The sequence below is a fragment of the Leucoraja erinacea genome, chromosome 20 (assembly GCF_028641065.1).
Source record: "Leucoraja erinacea ecotype New England chromosome 20, Leri_hhj_1, whole genome shotgun sequence".
NCBI lineage: Eukaryota > Metazoa > Chordata > Chondrichthyes > Rajiformes > Rajidae > Leucoraja > Leucoraja erinaceus.
Genome location: NC_073396.1, coordinates 20,770,540 through 20,797,408, shown reverse-complemented (window position 1 = coordinate 20,797,408; position 26,869 = coordinate 20,770,540). Strand labels below are relative to the sequence as shown.

The 26,869-nt window shown below is 42.0% G+C and overlaps 1 protein-coding gene across 4 annotated transcripts in view; it reads right to left on the bottom strand.

Annotated features, from left to right (window-relative positions):
* Positions 1-18,348, bottom strand: part of cyth3a (cytohesin 3a) — an 80,198-nt gene extending 61,850 nt beyond the window's left edge. The window contains exons 1-2 of one of the 4 annotated variants that reach the window (XM_055651597.1): positions 18,170-18,310; positions 14,853-15,491 (exon numbers count right to left, since the gene is read on the bottom strand). In XM_055651597.1, the coding sequence (XP_055507572.1) occupies positions 14,853-15,111 (259 nt within the window). In that variant the 5' untranslated portion in view covers positions 15,112-15,491; positions 18,170-18,310. Of the gene's footprint in view, positions 1-14,852; positions 15,492-18,169 lie in introns of all 4 variants that reach the window. The other 3 variants (XM_055651599.1, XM_055651600.1, XM_055651602.1) reach the window with 3 other exon arrangements.
* Between the last annotated feature and the right edge of the window lie 8,521 nt (positions 18,349-26,869).

Below are 26,869 nucleotides of genomic sequence, written 5' to 3'. Positions count from 1 at the left end.
ATTTAACATTGTGCCTCAGCACATTGTAATTCATGCTTATGTCAATTCTCATTTTGTGCTCAAACACGAGTATACAGTGGCCCCTGTCACATTCTCAGCCATTACCACCATTTAATGACTCCCACACCGCAGCCTACAGCCCACTGGAAACCTACTCTATATATTTGGTGCTGGGATATGTTAATAGCAGGTTACAATCTGAACATGCACCTTCTTGTCGAATTCCACTGAAAAATAGCACTGAAGTGAAAGCAGCTTTTAACTCATCTTAAGCTAGTCCCAGGAGAACATTGCTATATTGTTATAATAACAGCCAAGTTATATTAACAGGTGACTTGACTTCACACTCTCACTTCACCCTAAATGATTGAAACAGATTTAATCAGGTGAAGAATGCTGCATATATACAATTATCCCAAAAAATATTTGTAGGATCAAGCACCAAGCTAATATACCCTGGACACTCAATGAAGATGTTGATGATTACCATGGAGCAGGAGAGATTTAAAGAAACATTGGGATGAAATATCACAGCTTTGTGACTTGGTAGCGGAATGTACAACCACCAGAGATGGAGCAATGTAATGAAAATCAAACCCATGGCAAAAGCTAGATGTCTGAAATACGCGCCAAAAAAACTGGGAAACCTCAGCATCTGTCGACAGAGAAATAGTTTACATTTCAGGTCGAAGACCCTTCATCAGATCAACCAGATGCAGCTTTCCATAGATGCTGCCTGATCTATCTACTCAGTTTATCCAGCATTTTCTGTTTTTATTGTGGAGCAATTTAAGTTAGTGAAAGGTCAATCAAGAGACCAAAACTTGAGACACAGAAATAGAAAATATTGTAGTGATTGAGGAAGTTACGGTAGGTCTCCAAATACTAGTAACTATTATTTACAGATGTATCATAGAAAATACCCTAACTGGTTGTATCATTGGCGATTCCAATGCACAAGAACACAAGAGGCTGCAGAGCATGGTGGAATCAGCCCACTCCATCACAGCTCAGCCCTCCCCTCCATCGAAAACATCTACATGCGTGTCCAGGTGGGGCACAAGGGAGAGGGAAGAAGGGAGATGGGAAAGTTCAAGGAAATCACTGCACCACTGGATGATTACTCAAAGTAAAGGGTCTGTCTGTCCTACTTGGTGGTCATTTGAGCCTCATTTAGAAAATTGGTCGACGTGTCGGGACGTGTGGGGGGGCGCTTGGGTGATGCATGCATAGCGCATGGTGTGGCGTGGAATCGCATGTAGTGGCGTGTGGTATCACACGGCGCTCCAGGATTTCATAGTGCACCGAAATCCTCGCACGCCACCTGCGCGACATATCACTTACGCACGCTGACGCATTGGCGTCGCATGCTGTATCGCGTGGTGATGCATGGTTACGTCACCATGCGTCAATGTCCGTAAACATGCGACGCGGCGCACCGCCCACACACAGTCGGCCCGCCTTTTACGCGTCATGTAACCTCTAACCTCGTCCACACAGACCTCTTCCTAGGTTTCTTGCTAGCCTTTGTTGTACTCCTGCCTGGCTGATCTGTAAGTATGAGGGCTGTTGCTAACAGAAGTCTCTGTTGTTGCTGTAGCAATAAAATCTGTAGTTCTCCCATGATGGAGAATAGGGAAACAGTGCATTCTAATGATGTCACTCGCACCAGACGGCTGTGCTAAAGCATGATGACGCGCGATTTGTGCGAGACCGTCACACGTCAGTAACTACCGCCCTGTCGCATAATGACACCCAAGTGGGACAGGCCCTTAACACTGCTGCTGACTGCTGAGGCATTTAAATACAGGCAGCTTACTGGCAATGGATCTTGAGAATCATAACACAGGTGAGAGACAAGCAGGAGAAGGGCAGTATGGGAAAGGAGGAAGTCCGTGGGAAAAATGAGAGAGCTAAAAACTATCAGACCACAAAAGTATGAATCAGGCCGGGTTGGGTTATAAACATTCCCAAGGATGTGTGGATTTCTATTTGGATTTCATTCCCCCCCGCATTGAAATCAAAAGGAAACTTGGCAAATGCTTATTGTCCAGTCACAGGCTTGGGTGGGTAGGAAGGAATGACCAGGGTTGCAGTTAGAAACCATTCCCAAGAGTAGATACAAAGGGCAAGAAACTCTAGAGTGACAGGAGATGTTTGGCAGAAAGAACCTGATTCCTGACATGGAACTCTGTGGCATGCTTACATAAACAACATTGTTTAAATAGTTTACTTTAGACATACAGCATGGAAACAGGTTCTTTATCCCACAGTCCATGGTGACACATTAGTTCCAGGTTTTCCTATTTTCTCATGTACACACTAGGGGAAATTTACACGACCAATTGACCTTCAAACCTGCACCTCTTTGGGATGCAGGAGTAAACTGGAACACCCAGAGGAAACCCAGGCAGTCACAGGGAGAACGTGCAAACTCCACACAGACGACATCCGGAGTCAGGATCAAAACCAAACCTCCAGTGCTGTGAGGAGGCACTCTACCAGCTGCACAACCGTGTGTCAAATCACATCAGTTATCAATGGGAAACATTAATTATATCTAAATAACACCACATTAGTTATGACCGTACTGAAGGATGCATGGATTTTTTAGTCAGATTTGGATTCCCCTGGTATTGAAAACAGAAGGAAACTTGGCAAGTGTGCACAACACTCTCATAGTTGGAGCAATGGAGCATAGTTGTACGATTTGCACCACCTAGTTCCTGCTGCTTTAGTTAGATTAGCTTTCTGTGATCCATTATGTAACTTATTCCCACCCTGCCCTTTCCACAACAGAGCAACACAATTAAAATCTGAATGACCCACTGAGCCATGAGAACGTTCCACATCATTCATCCAGCATCACATCCTCCTGCTAATGTGACACTTGGCACTCTGTCTCTCTCTCTCTCTCTCTCTCTGTATGCACATGTACGCGCGTGTGCTTGTGTACAATTATTGGTGTGGATGGAGAAGGGTATTTCTCTCTCAAAATGGCTGTGTTGTGGCTCCACATAAAGAAAAGCTTGCATTTCTACAGCACCTTTCAAAATGCTCGAGTGCTTTACGCCAATAAAGTATTCTTCCTGAAGTACGCAGATTAAATCAGACAAATACATAATATTAATTCTGCAGGCACGATTGAATAATATAAATAGAAGGCAGTTATCATGTGCTCAAATTTTAGCTGGAATCAGGGAAACCTGCAAATATTACAAGAAACAAGGAATATTACTGACAGTTCTACCATCCCGATTTCAATTCGATTTCATCTGCAGTATATACCAATCACACCCTTTAGAATACAAAACATGGGTACAACAGCATAGGAACGGGTCTTTGGACCACAATGTTCATGCCAATCATAATTTCCTCTGCCTGCATGTGATCCATATCCCTCCATTCCCTGCATATCCATGTGCCCATCTAATAAAATTGCACTGTGGGACAGGCAACATCTTTGGAGAACATAGATTGCGACTTTTGAGGTTGGGATACTAGTCTGAAGAAGGGTCCCAACATGAACCGTCACCAATCCATGTTCTCCATAGATGCTGCCAGATCCACGGAGTTACTCCAGCACTTTGTATCTTATTTTGTAAACCAGCATCTGCAGTTCCTAGTTTCTGCCTATTGAAAAGCATCCCATGCCACTATTGCATCTGCCTCCACCACCAACCCTCTATCACACCACTCTCTGTTGTAATAAACTTGTGACACTCTCTGTGGTGCAGTCAAAGCCATGAAGACATGGTTTTGAGACTTCCAAGAATACATCCCATCAGAAAGGAGAGAGCCCAAGTCCCCGTCAGGCAGCTCAATGATGCCTTTCAACACCAGATCAATACGATGCCCAATGCACCACTACTCACATGGCTTTACAGCAAAGCTCTTCAGCCAGGATGAAAACAAGCCTCTCAATTATCAATCCCTCTCAGAACTTGAATTTAACTACTTTGTAAGGCAATATTAAATGTATCTACATTGCAGAAATACACATATTGGTGCCCCTTATGCATTTAACATTCACTGGAGGAAAAGCCCTACCTCTACCTTAGGACAGCACAGTGGAGGAGCGGTAGAGTTTCTGCCTTACAGCGCCAGAGACCCAGGTTTGACCCCGACTACGGGTGATGTCGGTAAGGAGTTTTTACGTTCTCCCTATGCCGCATGGGTTTCTCTGGGGCTTTAGTTTCCTCCTATATTCCAATGTCGTACAGGTTTGTAGGTTAATTGGCATCTGTAAATTGTCCTTAGTGTTTAAGATAGAGCTAGTGTTTGGTGTCGGCATAGACTCGGTGGGCCAAATGGCCTGTATTCCCACTGTATCTTTAAAGTCTAAAGTAAAGTTGCTCTCCCTTTATCCCCCCCACCTCCGCACTCACACATTGCATTTGCACCTGAAATAATATGTTTGAATGAGATCACGTCCTCTTACTTATAAGCTCCAACGCATATAAATCACCCATCACAAAAGGGCAAACTCCTCAATAAAGTAATGTAGTGAAAGCAGCACCACCCTGCTGCCAAGGCAAGTAGAACATTACCATGCACAAACGCACAGAAGTACATCCCTTTCCAATTATGCCCACAATTTAAAACTATCCATAAATCCTAACAGAATAAGATGAATTCCATTTGCCTACTTTACTGTTTGCCTATTTTACTCTAGAACTGTTCCCCTCCCCCAAAAGACAGCCATTATTCCTCGATGAGAAATGTACTTATTTTTTAGAATTAAATCCGATGTGCTTTATCCCAATTAACTTCTATACGCTACTGCTATTTTAAATACAGATAATTAGATTTTATTAACCTCTATTAGCCGATGGGAATAAAGACAGTCTAAGCATTTGAATTTATGTTGTGAGATACATTTGGAAAAGGTTTAGTCTAGATTGACACCATAACTGCAGATGTTAATAAAACAATATTTTATATTTGTAGATGTAGCTCATGTATACATTTCAACAATATTTTCATCTAAACTATTACCACTAAATTAGTCACTGTAAGCAAGTGTAGTCTTCATTCTTTATATTACAACGGCGACTTCTTCAAAAAGGTATTTAATTGGTGGTCAAAACATTTGGGATGTCGCAAATCACAAAATGCCTGGTAGAAACCTTTGTGAAAACAATGCATCGACAATAATAGATTTTCATCCCATTAATGCAATAACACACAAATAAATATGCAATAATATGTAATATAATGAATGAATAATCAGTAATAGTACCAGACCATAACAGTGAAAAGTCTGTAGTGCAACCAAAACAAAGTCCAGAATAGATCACAGTTGCTGAGGTAGGGTTGTGCTTAGTATTGTACAGTGTTCAAGAGCCTGATAGTTGCTGGAAAGAAGTTTATTTTGAACATGCATATCAAAGTTTTCAGGCTCCTGTACCTACCCTGATCGTAGGAGCAAGATAATAGCATAGCCCGAGTGGTATTGGTCTGATGATATCAGATGCCTTTTTGAGGCCTTCTGTAGATCCCATCGATGGTGGGGAGGTCAGTATCTGTGATTGACTGATCTTTCATGCCTTCTTCATTCCTGGGCGTTCAAATTACTGAACCAAGCCGTGATGCAACCAGTCAGACTACTCTATACCGCTCATCTGAAGAAGTACGATAGACTATTCGGTGAAAGACCAAATCTCCTCAATCTTCTACGGAAGTCTGCTATAAAGCGTTGATGAGCTTTCTTTGTGATGTTAACAATGTGCACACCCAGCTTTATATCTTTGATGCTGTTGACTCTCTTCGCCGCCATGCTGTCGATGAAGGGGAGGGATTGCCAGGATTTTGATCCAAAGAAGGTGAAGAAACTGAGATTGATTTCCAAGTCAGAATGATGCATGGACCTCTTGAGCCCATCCTCAACCGGCGATGGCACATCTCTCTTCTGAGATGTACAATGAGACAAAACCTCAACTGCTGATGGGAGATTCTCAACATGGAAAAAAAGGACCCCTGGGTCTGCCTAAAACTTGCTGGGGTTCCAGTGCAAGCATCTTTCCACAACTAAATGCTCCAGGGCTTTGTGCAAAGGAACATATAGACGACTCGTGCAGCTACCATAAAAATCGAAAACCTTCCAGCCCTTTCTAACTGAGGAACGAACTTTTCAGCTTGTTTTTTCATGTAATATATGTTATGAAAAAGCTGATGTCATTCTGATATCATGCAAAGATGCAGAACCGTGAGTCTATTGGTATGAATGGCAATGTACAAAGCACTGTTTTGTACTTTTATAACTGTTACAAGTATAATTTTGCAAAATAAAACCCGATGTTGCCCACTGCTACCTTGTGACTGTGCAGCATCCCCTCAGTGCTGGCCAACCCTGCATTAAACCATTTTTTCCCCCCCCCCCCCACCCCTTCCCCTCCTCACGTCACACCTGCATTACTCTCTCTTGTGCACCCCAAACTATTCTCATCTCAATCCTCTCACATGCTCTCTACTTATGCTGCAATTGGAGAATGATGAAATAAGTGTACATGCAAGAGGATCTCAGTTCATTTTTGCTCCTTTACGACGCACATTTTAACGTGATCTGTTTTAATTAGCCAGACAGTTGGTTACAAACATTGAACACTAATCACCTATGTTTACTCATGTATTGAGCAAAGCAACAGATGGTCATGCCTGCCTACTTACCAACAACACCAACATAAAGAACAAACACTCACATATGCATAGCACCTTCTATGACATTCCACAAAACAATAATGCGTGTGCATGTGTCTCCCATCCACCCCCCGGAGGAAGAGCATGACGCGAGGGAGTGAGCTTCATAAAAAGGGTTCAGAGAACATTTACGAGGATGTTGCTGGGACTCAAGGACCCAGAAGACCTCTGGGTCTTCTCGGTGGATTGTCACCTTATCGCGTGGTGAAGCTTGTGTGGTCCTGAAATCCTGAGAGCAATGTCATCCGGAGCTATGCTCCTGGTGGGGCCACCCATGGCAGTAAGGTCGAGGGGGAGTTCTCTGACAAAGAGCAATCCAACCAAGACCTCAACAGTGGAACAGGCAGAGGATGATGGCTGACTTTAGTGGAGCGTCGCAACGGCTGGGAAGGCGGAAGAAGGCTGCAGCAGAAAAGGGTCACCGGTCATCTTGGACTCCATGCCACTGGGTCCTGACCCAGATCTGTCAAGGACTGTGGGGGTGGCTGTCTGTGCACCAGTCACCCCATGTTAAACAAAGACACGCACAGGCGCCCTCTCCATGAGACATACTCGTTTCGAGTGACCGCCGATGATGATGATTGAAACCTATTTAATACTTTTCCACCAAAGGCATTGGTGCCATGCAGGTTTGCAAGTGTAGTCATTGTTGACAGGTTAGAATCAGAGAAACTACTTTGGACACAAGCAACAACAAAAATAAATGACTAGATTTTTAAAACAGTAAAAATGCTGGAAATACTCAGTTAAGCAGCAATTATGGAGTGAGAAACATAAGGATTTAGACATGTACAATCCAGAGAACAGAATTGCTCAGTTCTACTAAAGTCATAGAAAGATAGAGCATAGAAACTGCCCACTGATTATCAACCACAAAATTGATGACTGGGGGATGAATATCGGACAGGATAGAAAAAGGGGGAACATTTTTCTTCCCATCTTCATTGAATGCCATAACATTTTTTTTTAAATGTATCCATCCACATGGGTGAACGTTTCGAAATGTTATTGATAAGAGCACAACTGGAGGTACAAGATCATATTGTTCAGGTGGTAAAGTGGGCAGAGTGATGTTGCATGTAATTTAATCATGGTAAGTGTAAGTTGATTCACTTTGGGAGGACAAACAAGGGTAGGACATACACAATGAATTGTGGGGTTCTTGGGAATATTGAGGCACAGAGTATGGCCTTGGTGTAAAATTCCAAGTACACAGTGTGCCTTGAGCAAAACACAAAATGCTGGAGCAACTCAGCAGGTCAGGCAGCATCTGTGGAGGAAATGGACAGGCAATATTTCAGGTCGGTAACCTTCTTCAGACTGATGATACTGCGTGCTTTCCCAAACCTTGCTGCCATCTTCAGATAGTGTTGGATTAACAAACTCAAAGTATACAAGAACAGAGAGGATATGGTAATACGGCTGTTAAACTGCATAGAATTCTGGTCATACTAAAGGAAAGATGTGACTGCATTGGAGAGGGCGCAGAGGAGACTCATCAGTTACCTGAGATGGAGCATTTCAGTTACGCGGGAGACTGAATAGGCTGGCCTTGTTTGTTTTTTTCGAGTAGAGGAAGTTAAGGTAATGATAGTCATGGACAAAATTATTGGAGGCGTAGATAGGTGGTTTTAGGAAGCTTTTCCCCCATACCAGAAGTGTCTGGAAAGCATATGTTTAAGGTACGGGGCAAGAGATTTAGCAGAGATCGGAGGAGGAGTGTAATTCCACCCAGAGTGTGCTAGAATCTAGAACACACTACCCGGGAGAGTGGTGGAGGCAGGTACTCTCACAATATTCATGGACTAAGAGCTGGATTCGTATAAGATTATTGTGCTCAGCATTTATCAAAACATTACCTATGCAAGGGCAGGAAAGGGCATCAGTTGGTTTGCAATCCAACAGGCTCATGTCCCCACAGCAAGCTTTCCATTTACATAACTAACAATGTTGTTTTGCTATACAACACTGGTGGGAATTCCATGATTTAATGCATGGTATTTTGGCACTGTGTTACAACACTAACACGTTCCAATCAGCCAGTTGCAAACGTACACAATTTTGCATATTTCTGCTTTAAAACTGAAGAAGCATTGGTCCATGGAAGAAAAAGAAAGGGAAGGGGATAGTGTCACTAGAGAGGCAGTAATAATTCAAGTCTCCTAGAATATGCACTAGAGCATTCCTGCAACCCACTTTCACATCCTGTCGATAAAAGGGGGCCAAAATAGAGGGCCAAAAATAGGAAGAATTCTACATTTGAAACAATTATCACAAATTTAGACATTTTGCTTATAATTTCCTTATGGACATCATTAGCGACTCTAATGAAATCCAGACTTCAAACCCTCCAGGGCAACACTGGTCATCGTTAACCGACTCATTTTCCACAACCACTCTACATTTCCCTCCTACGCACATAAACAATAGCTTAAATCCTCTCCCCAATGACCACCGCAATTATCATTTTTCCAATTGCTCCTTCTTCAAAATAAATGTTTTTGACAAGTATACATTTAGCCTGAATATTCTACTGAAGAGCAGTAAATATTGCACCCACATGTACCCGAAACATTTTCTTGCTACATAAAGGACTATAAAAAAGGATTGATGCACATCAATGTGTCATGCTTTTTTAAAATATACATATAAATATATAAAAGAGTGGATGTTCCAACTTGTATCACCCTTCCAGCTACTTCTGGCTACACTGCCTTAATATAATGTTTTGTTTTATGATATCCTTCGCTCAATAATTACTCCCTTGCTGTTTGGTAAAATGTTACTCTTGGAATTCTGGCTGCCATTTTATCATGAATTACTCTCACCCTACTTGATGTCAACCTTCCTTGTAAAAAGCTATTTGTCAAATTACCATAACATTCCAAAAGTATCTGCTAAAGTAATCACCCTGCTGTCACATTTAAACATTCAATAGCAAGAGATCAACTAAAAGGAAAATCAGAGATGTTTGACCTTTTAAAACTAATTTCTCCACTCCTATCCACCTTTTTAACCTCAATGATGTACGTGTATGTATATAACAGTCTCTTTTAGAGAGACACATTGCAGTTCCACGAGTTTCATCATTATCTTGGGGGAGTGCTGCAAATGTTTCCACTCAAATGCCCGAGGCAGTTGCCCATCTATCCCAGAGCTCATCATTAGGAAGGTTGTATATCTCTGAGCGAATCAGCCCTGTAATTCAATTTCATGCCACTGTGTCCAATAAAGGCACATTTTAATTTCAGGTTTCTCAAAATGTCTAAACACTTAAAAATACTATTACCAGATTTTCATGCAGGAAGGAACTGCAGATGCTGGTTTAAACCGAAGATAGGCACAGAAAGCTGTAGTAACTCAGCAGGTCAGACTGCATCTCAAGGAATAGTTGACATTTCAGGTCAAGACCCTTTTTCAGACCGAGCATCAAGGGAAAGGAAAACGAGGTGATATAGATCAAATGAATGAAAGAAACGATTGCCCAGTCTCCATTTGGTCTCCGAAGTATAAGAGTACACATATGAACAATGGATACAGTAGATGAGGTTGGAGGAGGTGCAAGTGAACCTCCGTCTAACCCGAAAGGACTGTCGGGGGCCCTGGACAGAGTCGAGGGAGGAGATATAGGGACAGGTGTTGCATCTCCTGCGGTTGCAAGGGAAGATACATGGGAAGGGGTGGTTTGGGTGGGAAGGGATGAGTTAACCAGGGTGCTGCAGAGGGAACAGTCTCTGCGGAAGGCGGAAAGGGGTGGAGATGGGAAGATGTGACTAGTGGTGGGATCCCGTTGGAGCTGGTGAAAATGTCAGAGGATTATGTATTGTATGCGACGACTTCTGGGGTGAAAGGAAAGGACTAAGTGGACTCTGTCCCTGTTGCGACTAAGCGAAGGGGAAGCAAGAGCGGAGCACTGAAGCGACACGTGCAAGGGCCTCATCTATGATGGAAGAGGTACCCATTCCTTAAAGAATGAGGCCTGGTGTGGAACACTTCATCTTGGGTACAGATGCAGCATAGGAGGTATTGAGAGTAGGGGATAGAGTTTTGCATGAAGCAGGGTGGGAAGAAGTGTAATCTAGATAGCTGTGGGGGTCAGCAAGTTTATAATGGAAGTCAGTCAGGAAATTGGTGGGGAAGTGGATTACCAGATTTTTGTCAATTCTTATCCCCTCTCCAATCCCATTGCCCGTGTTTACTTTTTTGTGAGGTCTTCCCAGTTTCTTTCTTACTCCATTGTGTATTTTGATACAGTTTGCCAGTCATTTCATCCAGCTTTGTTAGATCTGAGACTTTCTAAAGTTTGAAACACCACACCTTGTTGGTTACAATTGCCTCCCGTCCCGCCTGTATTCTCAACCACTTTGGCACTTCTTGAAAAACATTCTCTCCCTTATTAACTGGTGCCAAACGCTACACACGCGCACAGCATGTATGGTCGCAAGGAAAATAATTACTTGTTTTTGACAGTTAATCTTACTTTTATATGTTTGCAAGTCTGCGAAAACAAAATGCCATAGATTCCATCTCAGACAAAATAATTTTATATCCAAAACTAACAAAGCATCATTTGACATACCCCCGGCACAAAAAAATAAATTACAACTTTAAACCAGTTGACAAACATCACTTCGCTCCTACTTGCAACAATATTTTAGTATATTGCAATCTAGGTGACAAACTAGAACTTTTGAAAAAGATTACTACACAAAATTCACAATATTAAATAATAAATTGGAATCATTAAAGTGGTGTAATAAATCTACACTATGCAAGATGCCGACTCATATGCTACACTTCAGGCACAATATTTGAAAATAGTTCCCAGAAATAAACTCAAAATCAATTTAATACAGTTATTCCAAAGCTTTTCTTCTCTCCATTAAAGGCAGATTAAGTATCTTGATGCTTAAAACACAAAAGTGATACCATGTGCAAAAACATATTAATCAAGAGCAGAAGTTCACCACTTGGCCCTCAAGCATGCCGTGCCATTCCATAAATTATGGTTGATCAGACTGTACCTTCAACTCAACATTCCCGTCCCTCACAGTAACCATGCTCATCAAATATCGATCAATGTCCTAAAATGTTTAAAGAAACTGCTCCACTAGAAAGAGATCCAAAGACTCATAACCCTCAAGTAATTGCAACTCATCTCTCTCTTAAAGTGTACGAAGAAACTATTGCAGATGCTGGTTTACACCGAAGATATACACAAAAATGCTGAAGTTACTCAGCGGGGCAGGCAGCATCTCAAGAGAAAAGGAATGGGTGACGTTTCAGTTCAAGACCCTTCCTCAGATTGACAGTCTGAAGAAGGGTCTCAACCCAAAGCGTCACCCAATCCTTCTCTCCAGAGATGCAGCCTGTCCTGCTGAGTTACTCCAGCCCTTTGTGTGTGTGTGTATGTCTCTCTCTTGACAGTCTGAAGAAGGGTCTCAACCCAAAGCATCACCCAATCCTTCTCTCCAGAGATGCAGCCTGTCCTGCTGAGTTACTCCAGCCCTTTGTGTGTGTGTATGTCTCTCTCTTGACAGTCTGAAGAAGGGTCTCAACCCAAAGCATCATCCAATCCTTCTCTACATAGATGCAGCCTGTCCTGCTGAGTTACTCCAGCATTTTGTGTGTGTGCGTGTGCGTGTGTGTGTGTGTGTGTGTGTGTGTGTGTGTGTTTCACTCTCTCTTAATGGCCAATCATTTATTTTTTAATAATAACTCCTCATTCTCAAACAAAAACAAAAAAAGTTGGAAATACTCAGCAGGTCAGACAGCATCTGACCAATGTTTCAGGTCAGACATCCCTCAGTTATGATGAATATTCTCTGACCCAAAAAGGTTGACTCTTCATTCTAAATTCTCTCACAATTCTGTTCATACCCAGTCTATGGAGAATTATCAGGATTATTTTTCAGTCGTCACATTTCACCCTTTTAAACTCCAGCATATTCAAGGCCAGTTTATCCAGCCTTCCCTTTCAGTCTGAAGAAGGGTTTCATCCCGAAGCGTTGCCCATTTATTTCGCTCCATAGATGTTGCTGCACCCGCTGAGTTTCTCCAGCATTTTTGTGTACCTTCCCTTTCAGAAGGTCTATTAAATCTCTGAACAGTTTCTAATCCATTTAAATCCACCTTTAAATAAGAAAATCAATATTGCGCACAATAATCCATATGTGGTTTACTAATGACCTACATAAATGAAGCACAACTCCCTACACTTTTGTAGTCAATAAATAATATTCTGTTAGCTTCCCTAATTGGTATCTTTAGCAGTGTACTAAGACTTTTTATTAATTGTATACCAGATTCTCCTCTTAAATGGTCACCATTTAGATAACATATTTATTTATTTATTTGCCAAAATAGACCATTTCATATTTCCCAGTATCACAATCTCATTTCATTCTATTTTCACACATTTTGAACACAAACATAGAGGAATTAAAGTAAACTCATTTTCTCCAACATAAGATGTATATTATAGTTAAGCAATTCCTCAGGAACAAACATACATGCAAATACAGCAGACAACTCAAAAGCATATTCTTCAATTTCAATTACCTGTACTTGCACTGAAACAAGGCACTGAATTATTTTTCCTTTTCAGTCCAACTTTATTAAAGCAGAAGACACCAACTTTATTTTTAATGTGTTAATGTCTCCGTGGGAGAAATCAAATATGTGGGGGAAAGTGTTTATCTATTATTTTCCACTCATTCTCATCCCCTCCACCTCAGAACCCACCCCTCAAATTAATGGCATTAATCTCAGTCGGAATCAGTTAATTCAATAAATCTGTATTGACCCACATTAATACAAGTTAATTCAAGGCAGTTCAGGCAATTTCCTTCCATCCGCAAAATACATTTTGTAATGTCTGTTTTAAAGCTCCCACAGCAAGAGGAAAGCCTCAAGGCTGTCCTGCAATGCATGTTTGAAGCACTCCCCAGAGTAAAATTAGACCCATTCAGAGAATTCTTTAGAAATATTTCCCTTACAAGAAAAAGAACCATTCAAGGAATGAAAGCAGGTATCAGAATACAATTTCAGGTAGTGAAGGGCTGGTGACAAGACAAGCAAAGTGGAAAAAACAGCTAATGCTGTACATTACAGAAATGTCATGGTTATAGGAGTAGGAAAGATAAATTGCATTTACAGTTATGGGTACTTTTTCACCTTTAGACAGGAAAAGAGGATATTTTATAGGAAAAGTATCATCAAGGTTGGACAGCGACTGTGTCCTCCATAATGTTTGGGACAAAGAGCCATTATTTACTTATTTATTTGTAGAAGGAAAGAAAACAAATCACATGTGGTTAAAGTGTACATTGTCAGATTTTAATAAAGGCAATTTTTTAATAAATTTTGGTTTCACCATGTAGAAATTACAGCAGTGTTTAAACATAGTCCCCCCCCATTTCAGGGCACTATATTGTTTGGGACACAGCAATGTAATGTAAATGAAAGTAGTCATGTTTAGTATTTTATTGTATATCCTTTGCATGCAATGACTGCTTAAAGTCTGCGATTCATGGACATTATCAGTTGCTGGGTGTCTTCTCTGGTGATGCTCTGCCAGGCCTGTATTGCAGCCATCTTTAGCGTATGTTTGCTTTGGGGGCTAGTCCCCTTCAGCATATAAAAGACATGTTCAATTGGGTTCAGATCAGGTGATTGACTTGGCCACTCAAGAATTTACCATTTTTTAGCTTTGAAAAACTCCTTTGTTGCTTTAGCAGTATGGTTGGGATCATCGTCCACAGCCAGACATAAAAACAACTTTTTTCCACGAGTAGTAGCTCTACTCAATAACCAAAAATCTCTTGCCTCCTTTTGCTCTGGTATTTTATTTAATTCACATGTTTAATCAATAATGTTTTATCATTAATGCTTAATGTTTTATGTGTCATTCCCAATTGTCACTGTATGTCATGTTGTCACTTGCGGGCGGAGCACCAAAGCAAATTCCTTGTATGTGATTACTTGGCCAATAAACTTATTCATTCATTGTCTTGCTGTAGAATGAACCCCCGGCCAATGTTTTGAGGCATTTGTTTGAACTTGAGCAGATAGGATGTGTCTATACATTTCAGAATTCATTATGCTACTACCATCAGCATTTGTATCATCAATGAAGCCAAATGAGCCAGTACCTGCAGCAGCCACACATGCCCAAGCCATAACTCCCCCACCACCGTGTTTCACAGATGAGGTGTCATGCTTTGGATCTTGGTCAGTTCCTTCTCTCCTCCATACTTTGCTCTTGCCATCACTCTGATACAAGTTCATCTTTGTCTCATCTGTCCACAAAACCTTTTTCCCCAGAACTGTGGGTGCTCCTTTTACTTTTGGCAAACTGTAACCTAGCCAGTGTTTTGCATCTTGCAGTGTAGCCTCTGTATTTCTGTTCATGAAGTCTTCTGCAGACAGTGGTTATTGACAAATCCACACCTGACTCCTGAAGAGTGTTTCTGATCTTAGGTGTTTGGGGATTTTTCTTTATTATAGAGAGAATTCTTCTGTCATCAGCTGTGGAGGTCTTCCTTGGCCTGCCAGCCCCTTTGTGATTAGTAAGCTCACCAGTGCTCTATTTCTTCTTAATGATGTTCCAAACAGTTGATTTTGGTAAGCCTAAGGTTTGGATGATGTCTCAAACAGTTTTATTCTTGTTTCTCAGTCTCACATTGGCTTCTTTGACTTTCATTGGCACAACTTTTGTCCTCATGTTGATAAACGGCAATAAAAGTTTCCAAACGTGATGGAAAGACAAGGTGCTGAGAGCTCTCTTATACCTGCATTAAAGGAGGCAATTAAACACACCTGAGCAATTACAAACACCTGTGAAGCCATGTGTACCAAACATTGGCCTGAAATTGGGGGGGGGACTATGTATAAACACAGCTGTAATTTCTACATGGTGAAACAAAAATTAATAAAAATACCCTTTAATATAATCTGACAATGTTCACTTTAAGCACAGGTGATTTTTTTCTATTACAAATCTCAAATTGTGGAGTACAGAAGCAAATGAATAAATGATGGGTAATTGTCCCAAACATTATGGAGGGCACTGTACCTCCCAGCAGAGTGGGTTGCTGGCTAGTACTTCTGATAAACCTATTCTGAAGAAACAGATTTACATGAAGGAGAACATGTGCAAATGAAGAAAGGATATAATCTCCAGTCATGAGAATTGGATGAGCTCTAATAAAAGTACTTTGAAAAGAGGGTGCAGGATATTATCTCAATTGAGTGGACGTTGAAGGCAAATTGACGTGGTCCAATAAGTTACTTATCAGAGGAATTTGTTGCAAAGACCAATGTAACAACTATATTACATACACAAATCACCCCCTTCCAAAAGAACAAAATGTAACCAGTCAACATTAACAAGTCTGAAGAAGGGTTTCGGCCCGAAACGTTACCCATTTCCTTCGCTCCATAGATGTTGCTGCACCCGCTGAGTTTCTCCAGCATTTTTGTGCACCTTCGATTTTCCAGCATCTGCAGTTCCTTCTTGAACATTAACAAGTGTCTGCTGGTTGATACACCCTGCTTTTAATCATACCTCCGTTTTTTTTTCCTTGTAGTACCACACAAAATAGAAAATAAAATATCCTCACTAGGCACTTTGATCAGTACAAAACTGAAAGTGACTGAGCTCAAGTAAAAAGAACGACAATGGCAGAAGATTGGCACAGTGGAGTAAACATCATTACAGTTTGTACAATAGTTATCACCCAGGAAAGTTGTCCAAACCTCTCCAATCATCAGCAGAGAAAAATAGAATTCAGTAAACTACAGTAACACTAAACAGTTTATGGCTCCTGCCAAGTTTGCATCGTGATCATCTTGGAATCCTGCTAAAATAGTTACACTATCAACTGGAAACAATGAATGTTTGAAGGTTACAGGAACGCAGATTAAAATAGAAAACAGATATAGCTGGACATATTTCTCATGTCTATGGCACACATGCAGCTAATTACTTGTAAATGATATGCCAGTGATCTTTGCATCACTCAACATCAAAAGTACATTAAGTAGACTCGATGGGTCAAATGGCCTAATTCTGCTCCCATGACACGAACTTATGACCTTATCACTTTAATATCTAAAGTACTACTTAGCACCTGGTCTAAGATGGCTTTCCTAGTTTCCCACTGCTGTATATTTTCTCCCAACCAACTGTGCTGATAAATGAGTGTCTGTTACGAAACCACTGCAATCAAAGAATACCCAGAGATTCTGTCAAGTTAGCTGTTGCTAGGGTTATGATCAGACAATGGGCATTAGCAACCCATCGTTTGGTGTTAAAGGGCAGGGGCAGCCGAATAATTATCCACGGATTTTGATCTTTATGCAGTGACCCCACCAGTAAGTGGGAATCAGACAGTAGGAAGTAACCAGGTTAGATTTTTAAACGAAATAAACCTCACAATCAATTGACAATCTTTTAGTTCACATTACTAAAGGTGTACTGATCAAGCTACTGGGGAATCAGTGACCAAATAAGTCAAAGTACAATATCACACGTCCAATACTAATGATGATCAACAAAAATTACTGATCAAATTGCATTAAAACAAAGTTAAAACAGACCATTTACAATCTCACTCAATTTAACGTGAACCAGACCACAAACACAGCCAACAGCGAACATGCGGGTGGAGTTATCATATTACACAACTCTGGACAACACTAGAGGCAATGCAATGCCATCATTTGCAAGTCAAACACAGCAAAATGAAAATCACCCATATTCAAAACTATATGGAAAAGAGGTTAAGGCTGGGCAGAGAAGGAACATATCCGATTTAATTCTTCAAATGAAACATTTAAAACCACCCTTTAAAGAGACTGCAATTTAGGTTACACGCATACACGGGTCCATGATACATGTAGGTTTAAATACACATTGGATTAATGTCACTAGCAACAAGTTTACTGCACAGTGGCAACGATATAAGCAGACAGCTTGGTAATACACAGCCCGTTACTTTTTGAGCAGAGATAGACTTAAACAAACACCCACCCCAACACTAACACCCTCCCTTCGACAGCATGGAACCACAGCCAAATAACTAGGGAACAGGGCGTTCATCTGAGTGGAGGCGGTCGAAGCAGGGAGCCAAACAAGAATCCTCAAGATCCCCTTGACACCACCTCATGCTCACCCACCCCAACCCCGGACTTTCAACCTCATTCCTCTCCTTCCACCCCTCAGCCTCCCAAATCCTCTCAACCCAATCCTCCACTCCCTGATTTCCCCCTTAACTCCCCCCGATCCCTCTAACCTCAATTCCTCTCCCTCAGCTCTGTTCCTCCTCAGCCTAATTCCTTCCTCACCCCAACCCCTGGTTCATCCCTCACCTCCACTCCGATCCCCACTCACCCCGACCGATTCCCCTCGCGCCGATCGCTCTCACCCTCAGCCCCAACCCTTCCTCCTCGCCCCCACGATCCTTACCCGGCGGATTCTCCTCCATTCTCGACACCATGGCGGAAACAAGGGTGGGGACCGACGAGCGCTTTAACCGGCGGCTGAACAGAGTTTAAAGTGACGCTCCGAGCGACCGAGCAACCGTTAGCGCCGTCCGCGACTCAGGCGGCAAAGCCACTACGTCATCCAATCACGTGGCGTCACCGATTGTCCGCCCCCGGGCCACGTGACAATGTGGGCGGGCCCGATGGTCGCCAATGACAACAACAACATGGGCGCCTTTGGTGCCCTGTCTCCGTGGTCTGGCTTTCCCTTTCTAGGGATGTTGCGTGTCCAGCTTTTCTTGTTCATTTTATATATAACAACGACGAATTACATTAAAGCAGCGCTTTCATTGGTAGAAAGATGCCGATTCGGACACCAAACCTCCGCACGCCAAGATCCCACAGGAATCAATGTGATGAATGGTCATCCCAAACATGGACTAAATAAATATATTACTGAGAGGAACTGCCCTTGAGCATCTGAGAGAAAATACTTCAATGATTGGAGTCATAACTTGCACAAGATAGAGCTGAATCATGTCATCCCAGGACATGAAAGGTGACGTTGTTTTGGAATAGTTCCCTGGGGTCAATCATCTTTAGTTATTTCATCAATTACCTTACTTCCATTAGAAAATCAGCATTCAGGATGTTCACTGATGATTGATCAATGTTCAAGCCCATTTGCAACTTCTTGGCTTCTTGGTGTAAGTAATAATCATGTCACAAATGTGCCAAGTAATAACCATCATGAGCAAGAGAGAGTCTAATCACCTACTCATTATTACTATTGCCGAGATCCCCACCATCTACATGCTGAGGGTCATCCAGGAACTCAACTGAACCACTCACCTAAATTCCATGGTTATCAGAGGTGGTAAGAGGCTGGGTGACTCTCCTCCTGAGATCTCAAATCCTTCCTTATCAGAAATCAGAAGGGTGATGAAATACTTTCCATTTGCCTGTATGAGCACTACTCTAACAATGCTCAAGAATCTTAGTTTAGGAAAGAACTGGAGATGCTAATTTAAATCGAAGGTAGACACAAAATGCTGGAGTAACTCAGTGGGACAAGCAGCATCGCTGAAGAAGGGTCTCGACCCAGAAACGTCACCCATTCCTTCTCTCCAGAGATGCTGCCTGTCTCGCTGAGTTACTTCAGCATTTTGTGTCTACACTCAAGAATCTTAACACCTTTCAGGATGCTTGATTAGTATCCCAAACATTCAATCCATCAAAGCACCAGTACGTATCATCTCTAAAAAATACTGCAGTCACTCACCTGATCCACTCAAGACAAACACACAGAGAACCATTATCTGCAGATTCCCCTCCAAATCACATATTTTCCAGACCTGGAAATATTTTGATGGTCCTTCCCTCCTAACAACACCATGGAAGTGGAAGTGAATGCACCAGACAAACGGCAACTGATCATGACCTTCTCAAGAGTAATTAGGGATGAGAAAGAAATGTCAGCCTTGCTGTCAATTACTAGATCTCAGAATTAAAAAAAAAACATATTTGGTGATGTTCAGTGAGGAGTGTAAAGTCTTCAGGAAACCATGTATTGTTTGTCTGACATTGTTCTGACAAACACTCTTGGACCAGAAACATTGATTAGAAAATACAGCATGGAAACAAGCCCACCGAGTCCACACCAGCCATCAGTCACCTATTCAAGCCAGTTCTATGATATCATACTTTCTCATCCACTCCCTACACACTAGGGGCAATTTATGGAAGTCAATTAATCTACAAATCCGCACATCTTTGGATGTTGGTGACACCCGGAACACCCGGAGGAAACCCATGTGGTCAGAGTGAGGATATGCAAGCTACACACGGTCAGCTTGTGAAGTCAGGATCAAACTATCAAGGGAATCTTTGGTCAGTATTAAACACAGGTCCCTGGGGCTGTGAGCAGCAGCTCTGCCAGCTATGCTATTCGGCCGCCTTAACACCCATTAACTCTGTTTTTCTTCCACAGATATTGCTGAGTGCTTCCAACATTTCCCATTTCAAATTTCCAGTATCTACAGTTTAGTTTTGATTTTCACAAGGAGATGTCAACATATCAAATTTCAATCTGTGTGATGTAGAGGCGTTGACAGGCTTTCTTTGTGGTTGAATTAATATAACAATCTCACGCAAGGGGTCTGCCATTTTGGACAGAAATTATGTGACATTTCTTCAGTCAGAGGGTGGTCAACTCTCCACCCAGGAGGGCTGTGGAGGCTCAGTCACTGAGTTAATTCAAAACAGAATGGGCAGCACAGTGGTGCAACTGGTAGAGCTGGTGCCTCACAGCACCAGAGACTCGGGTTCAATTCTGGCCGCATGAGTTGCCTGTGTGGACTTTGCACATTGTTCCTGTGACAGCATAGTTTCCTCCAAGTGCCCTGGTTTTTCCTTGCACATCTCATGGGTCACCCCTTGATCTGGGACTTACTGTATAGACGCTCATACATTCTCTCAGCATCCACCCTGTCAAAACAGTCCTTTCATAATATTTAAAAACGATCACCTCCCTACTTAGCTCCAACGAGTAGAGGCCCAGTGTCTAATAATACAATAGGACCTTCATTTGAACAGGAAATTGTGTTTTCCAATACGTGGAACTGCAGGCGAAACTCATCAAAACCCGGGCCAATGTGTCCATGTAAGGTATGCTTGCCAAATCTGCCTCATTCCTGTTCTTGTGTAGCTTCCCTTTATTCATATTTGCCACCCCTTCCAACCCCAGTGAACTCTCCGTTACTCATGAAAGAACGTGACCCCTCACAGTGTTATTAGTTTCTAATAATTTGAACCCCTAATCACTACTTAATGCACAAAGATATACAGGTACACTCACCCACATCACACAATGATTAGCTGATATGCATTTAAAGACTTTAGAAAGGATTTTTTTCATTTATTTATATTTTCACTGTGTATTTGTCTTAAATTGAATCATGTTTTTCTTTGACATATTTATCCGAAGATGTTAAGTGAAATACAATTCCTTTAGCCCTTGTGTGTAGAGGATACAGTTACCGCCTTTATAGAATCAAAACAAGCTGAAATTCAATAAAAGGCAAACCGACAGTGGATTCTTTGTTGCACATTAGTCTTCCTAACAATATAAATAGTCACCATCTGTTCTTTGATCTAGCAAGTTAGACTGTAGGAGTCAACTTAGTTAATGTGCAGGAAATGGTTTTTACCAATTAAAACAGAACACTAGTATAAAAAACAGCTGGACCTGTTTTCGTTTTTCAGTATGTTATTCATGAAGCTTCTAAAATATTTTAAAACTCCAGGGGATCATTATCTTTAACCCTTGTTTCCCTCAGCTTTATGTTGTCAGTGTTTTTTGTCTTAAATCATGTTTTTCTCAACTTATTTATCCTAAGATGGTAAGTGAATCCCACATGCCTCTTTCCCCCCTCTCTCATGCCCCACCCTGGTGCACACCTATTTCTCCCACTATCCCTCATTCCCTTCCCCCTCTCCCTCTTAGTCCCTTTCCCAGTCCCTCACTCTGGCTTTACATTTCACTCCTCTCCTTTTCTGACACTCTTTTCTCTCCTTCTCATCTTTAGCCTTTGTCATTTACTCCATCCATCTGCCAATCAAATCTCCCCTCTCTCACCTGTCTCCACCCATCACTTGCCAGGTTTTGTCCTGCCCCCACTCCTTTTCCAGTGTTCTCCACCCCCCCTCCCCACTACAATAGTCTGAAGAAGGGTCCCGACCCACAATTTCATCTGTCCATTTCCTCCAGATATGCTGCCTGATGCAGAGTCACTCCAGCACTTTTTTTTGTTAACCAACATCTGTAGTTCCTTGTCTCCCTCAGCTTTTCCCCAGCCAAATAACCTATCCAGCAAAGGGCTAACCAAGTTCACTTTAACCAGGCATTTAACTCAGGAGATTGTTGATTACAGAGGTGGCAACATGGAGACACAAGAGACTGCAGATGCTGTAATCAGGAACAAAATATTGGCAGCACAGTGGTGCAGCTGGTTGAGCTGCCGTCTCATACCGCCAGAGACCAGGGTTTTGATCCTGAACTCTGGGTGCTCCGGTTTCCTTCCACATCCCAAAGACGTGCTGGCTTGTACGTTAAATTTCCTCTTGTGTGTAGAGAGTGGATGCGAAAGTAGGATAACGTAGAACATAAAAACGTGCAGATTTGTAAGTAAATTGGCTTCTGTAAATTGTCCCTAGTGTGTGGGATAGAACTAGTATACGGATGATCATTGGTTGGCATGGACTCGGTGGGCCCAAGGGTCTGTTTCCATGCTGTATCTCTAAAATTACAACAAAACGAGAGTGAATGGGTGATCGATGGTCGTTATGGACTTGGTGGGCTGAAGGGACCATTTCCTTGCTGTATTTTTGAATAACAACTAATGATTGGAGAAGCTCAAGGAGTTGAGCAGTGCCAGAGGGATGGTGAACATTTTGGGTTGTGACCGTACATCGAACCTAAGCTATTTCTATAAATACCTTTGCAGTTTGTTGGAGCTGGCTGTACACAAATTGGTTGCTATTTACCTATACCTCAATAGTGACTGTACTTCATAAGGCACCTCATTGATGGTCTTGGACGCCCTGAGGTAGTGCAGGGTACAATGGAAAATCTGGGCTTTACTTTAAATTCCCGGCATCGCAGAACTTGGCAGCTGTTATGCAAAGATATTTTTAGAAATATTGTTTATTTAAAATGTGGTAGCTTTGGTTTCTGTCCAACCAGTCCCAATCAGCTGCTTTCAGAACCTTAGGGTGGAGCTTGCCACATCTGTAATGACCAATCTCCTGAGACTGCCCACTATATACCCATATTGTCTACAATGTTAAATATAGTTTGGGCTTGAATTTTCCAGGTTTTAGCTTTGGTGTTGATGAGGAGCATTTTTTGTGTATATATATAAAGCTTCGGTAAATGAATCAAATATCGGAGCATAATAAATTGGTAGTGGCAATATGAATTCCCGATACATTCTAAGCTGACCATGGCCATCTGTATTTCTTCTGTAGGTTCCCTGTTAGTTGGTCTGCAGAAGACTGTCAGAGTGAAGAGGGGTCCTGACCCAAAACGTCGCCTACCCATTCTCTCCATAAATACTGCCCAATCTGCTGAGTTCCTCCAGTGCTTTATTTTCCCTGTAACATCTCTGACTCACAGGTTCTATTAAACACCCACAAGAAAATGTATTTGGTCAATAGTCTATTGAAGATACCTGCACTTCCAAACAAAAGGCATGGCTCATGAATTTAACAGTATCAGTGGCAAGAGAAAACGAAGTAGGTGTTTGAGGTAATTATTCAGTTATTATTGGTGAAAGTCAAAAACATCAAGCTCTATCTACAGTTTTTTTCTCTCCCACACTCCACTGCAAAGGAATAGTCATAGAGTTGTACAGCTTTACAGACCCTTTAGCCCACTATGCTGACCTTTTTGCTCACCTGCACTAACCCCAAAGTCTGTCTAAATGCTCTTAAAGGCTGTGATTGTATTTGACTCCACCACCTCCTTTGACAATGCATTCCATATATCAACCATTCTCTATGTAAAAAAAAACGACCCCACAGATCCTTCACACCATCCTGTTTTTGATACCCCTACCCATGGGAAAAAGGTTTTGGTTGTCTACCCTATGTATGCCTTTCATAAACTCATTCTTCTATCTAAACATCCCTCTACCTCCTTTGCTCCAGGGGAAAGCACCCCTAGTTTATCCAATCTCTTCCCTTAATTCAAGTACTCCTGCAAAAAAAAACACATAGCACGGGTGTGAGTCAGGCAGCAGCTCTGGAGAACACGAGTAGGCGAAATTTCCAGTCAAGACCCTGCATCATACCCTTCTTGAGTCTGAAGAAGGATCCTGACCCAAAACATCACCTATCTGTTCTCCAGGGATACTGCCTGATTTCGCATTTTTTTGCTCAAGATTCCAGCATCTGCAGTTATTTGTGTCTACAAAAGTACTCCAATACAAGCAAAATCTGGTGAATCTCCTCTGCACTCTCTCTAGCACAACCACATCCTATCTATATTGTGGGGGAAAATCCCAGTATTTAGAGATGAAGCGCTGAGATTTGGGGGTGGGTAAGCAGTCAAAGGTTTCTCAGTGGGTTATACAGCTGGAAGAGATTGCAGAGATAGGGGCCGTGAGACTTTTCATGGATTTGATGAGAATTTTTCAATTGAGGCGTAGTTTTGCCAAGATCCACTGTTTGCTTGTCAGCATGGGGGTAATGCTTGTGCGGAGGTTGGAACTGCAGAAACTAAGATTTAAATCATTAAATCGAGGAGGATTCAGCAGTGAAAGAGCTGACGCAAGGTTGAAGTTGGGCATTACCAGCACCACTGGGACTGTTCCACATTAGTTTAGTTTAGAATTACAGCATGGAAGCAGGCCCTTCGGCCCACCAATCACCAATTCATGCTAGTTCTATGTTATCCTACTTTCGCATCAACTCCCTACACATTTGGTGCAATTTACAGAGGCCAAATAACCTACAAACCCACATGCCTTTGGGATATGGGAGAAAAGCAGATCACACAGTAGAAACCCACACAATCACAGGGCGAATGTGCAATCTACACACAGACAGCACCTGAGATCAGGATCAAACCTGGGTCACTGATGTTGTGAGGCAGTAGCTCTACCGCTGTGCCACCACGCCACCCACATGGCAAACTTCAGCTGGTATTTGGTAGAGTTTCTCAGACTGGCCTCAGCATTGCTGGCTAGGGGAGAGAGTAAACCCATCTAACAACTATATTCATTTTCTCACCACTGGACACGTCACTTAGAAATACAAAAGGATATCAATGTATAATTCCTGATCTCTCCAGAGTTGCCAGATTTTCTTGTAGTACTACTTGTTGAAGCTGGCATTCAATGTTTGTTAATTGCAGGACAACATGCGACATACATGCTGAGATGCAAATCAAAGAACTGCGGGGTTGCAGCATTGCTGTATGCTGAAGATTGAGGGGGAGTGAGTCAAAGATACAATGAACACCCGTGGCTGGGTTGACATAGGGAGAGTCAAAACATGCAGAGATTTTAAAAGAGTGGCTCGGGAAAAATATAGTGCAGATATTCACAGTGTAAAAGTGGAACACAAGAAAATAGGTAAGAGAGTTCCGACCCAAAACGTTACCTATTCCTTTGCTCCTGTGACGCTGCCTGACCCGCTGAGTTAGTCCAGCATTTTGTGTCTATCTACACAAGAAAATAGGAGCAGCGTAAAACAGGTCAGGCAGCATCAGTCTGAAAAAGGATCCCAACATCGTGTATTAATTCCCTCCACAGATGCTACCAGATCTGCTGAATTCCTCCAGTATTTGTAGTTTTGCTCAAGGTTCCAGCATCTGCATCTGCAGTTTCTTGTGTCTCCAAAATAGGAGCAGCAGTTGACCATTCAGCCCTTATGATGCTCCACCATTCAATATGATCATGGCTTATCTACCCCCAGGCTTTAACTCCCTTTAACTCCTCCTCTAAGATAGGTGCTTTGGTAGATTATGTTCTAAATTGACGGGGTCACAGAAGATGAGAGTTCTAGTGGAGAGATGTTATTCTGACAGGATGTCTGTGACCAATGGTGTTTGGCAAAGATCAGTGCTGGGCCCCTGCTGTTTGTGAGATACAAGTGATTTGGAGGTAGTCTGATTAGTAAGTTTGTAGACAACAACAAAATTGATGGAATTATGGATATTAAGAAAGGTTGTCAAATAATACCCCAAGGGCCTGTTCCTGTGCTACACTGTTTTAATTCTTTCTCCATATCCCTCAATCCCCAATTTACCCCCACCTTAAACACTTTGAGTCATCTTGACTTTGCATCTTTCTGTTGGTAGAGAGAAAATATTTGAACAGTGGTGGGGGCTTGCCAGGGGTGGTTGTGCAGGCAAATATGATAGTGGTATTTTAGAGGCTTTTAGATAGGCATTTGTACATACAGGAATGTGGATCACCTTTAACGTGGCTTCATGTTCGGCCTGAGGCATCGTGGGACAAAGAGCCTGTTCTTGCGCTGTTGCAGTTGGTAGGAACTTACTCTGTGGAAACTGATAGTCAAGCTTCATACATTTCAATGGTAACTGGACTTCAGAAATGCTTTATTGGAATAATTAGAAGGGAAGGTGAGGGGTGCTACAGAAATGCAGGTCTTTCTTTTTTCTGCACCTCACCCATTTAAGGTTGTCAATCTTCTGGCCTTCACACAAAGATTTTTGTATTACTCCACAAAAATCACTGTAAAGTAAACATACATCCACACTCTTGCAATGAATGGCATCAAAAAGAGGACTGATAAGAAAGAACAATTGATAAAAGTGAAGAGAGAGGGAAATTTTTCTGCAGTTCGAAGAGATGTACATGGTCAGAATTTTGATTGATTGATTGAAACATGCCCTTTGACCCATCGAGTCCATACTGAACATAGATCACCCATTCACACTAGTTCTACATTATCCCACTTTTGCATTCACTTCCTACCCGCTTGAGGCAATTTTCAGAGGCCAATTAAAAAGCAAACCCTCACATCTTTGGGATGTGGGAGGAAATCAAAGCACCCGTAGGAAACCCATGTGGTCGCAGGGAGAACGTGCAAACTCCACACAGGCAGCATCCCAGGTCACAATCAAACCCAGGTCAATGGCTCTGTGACACAGCCC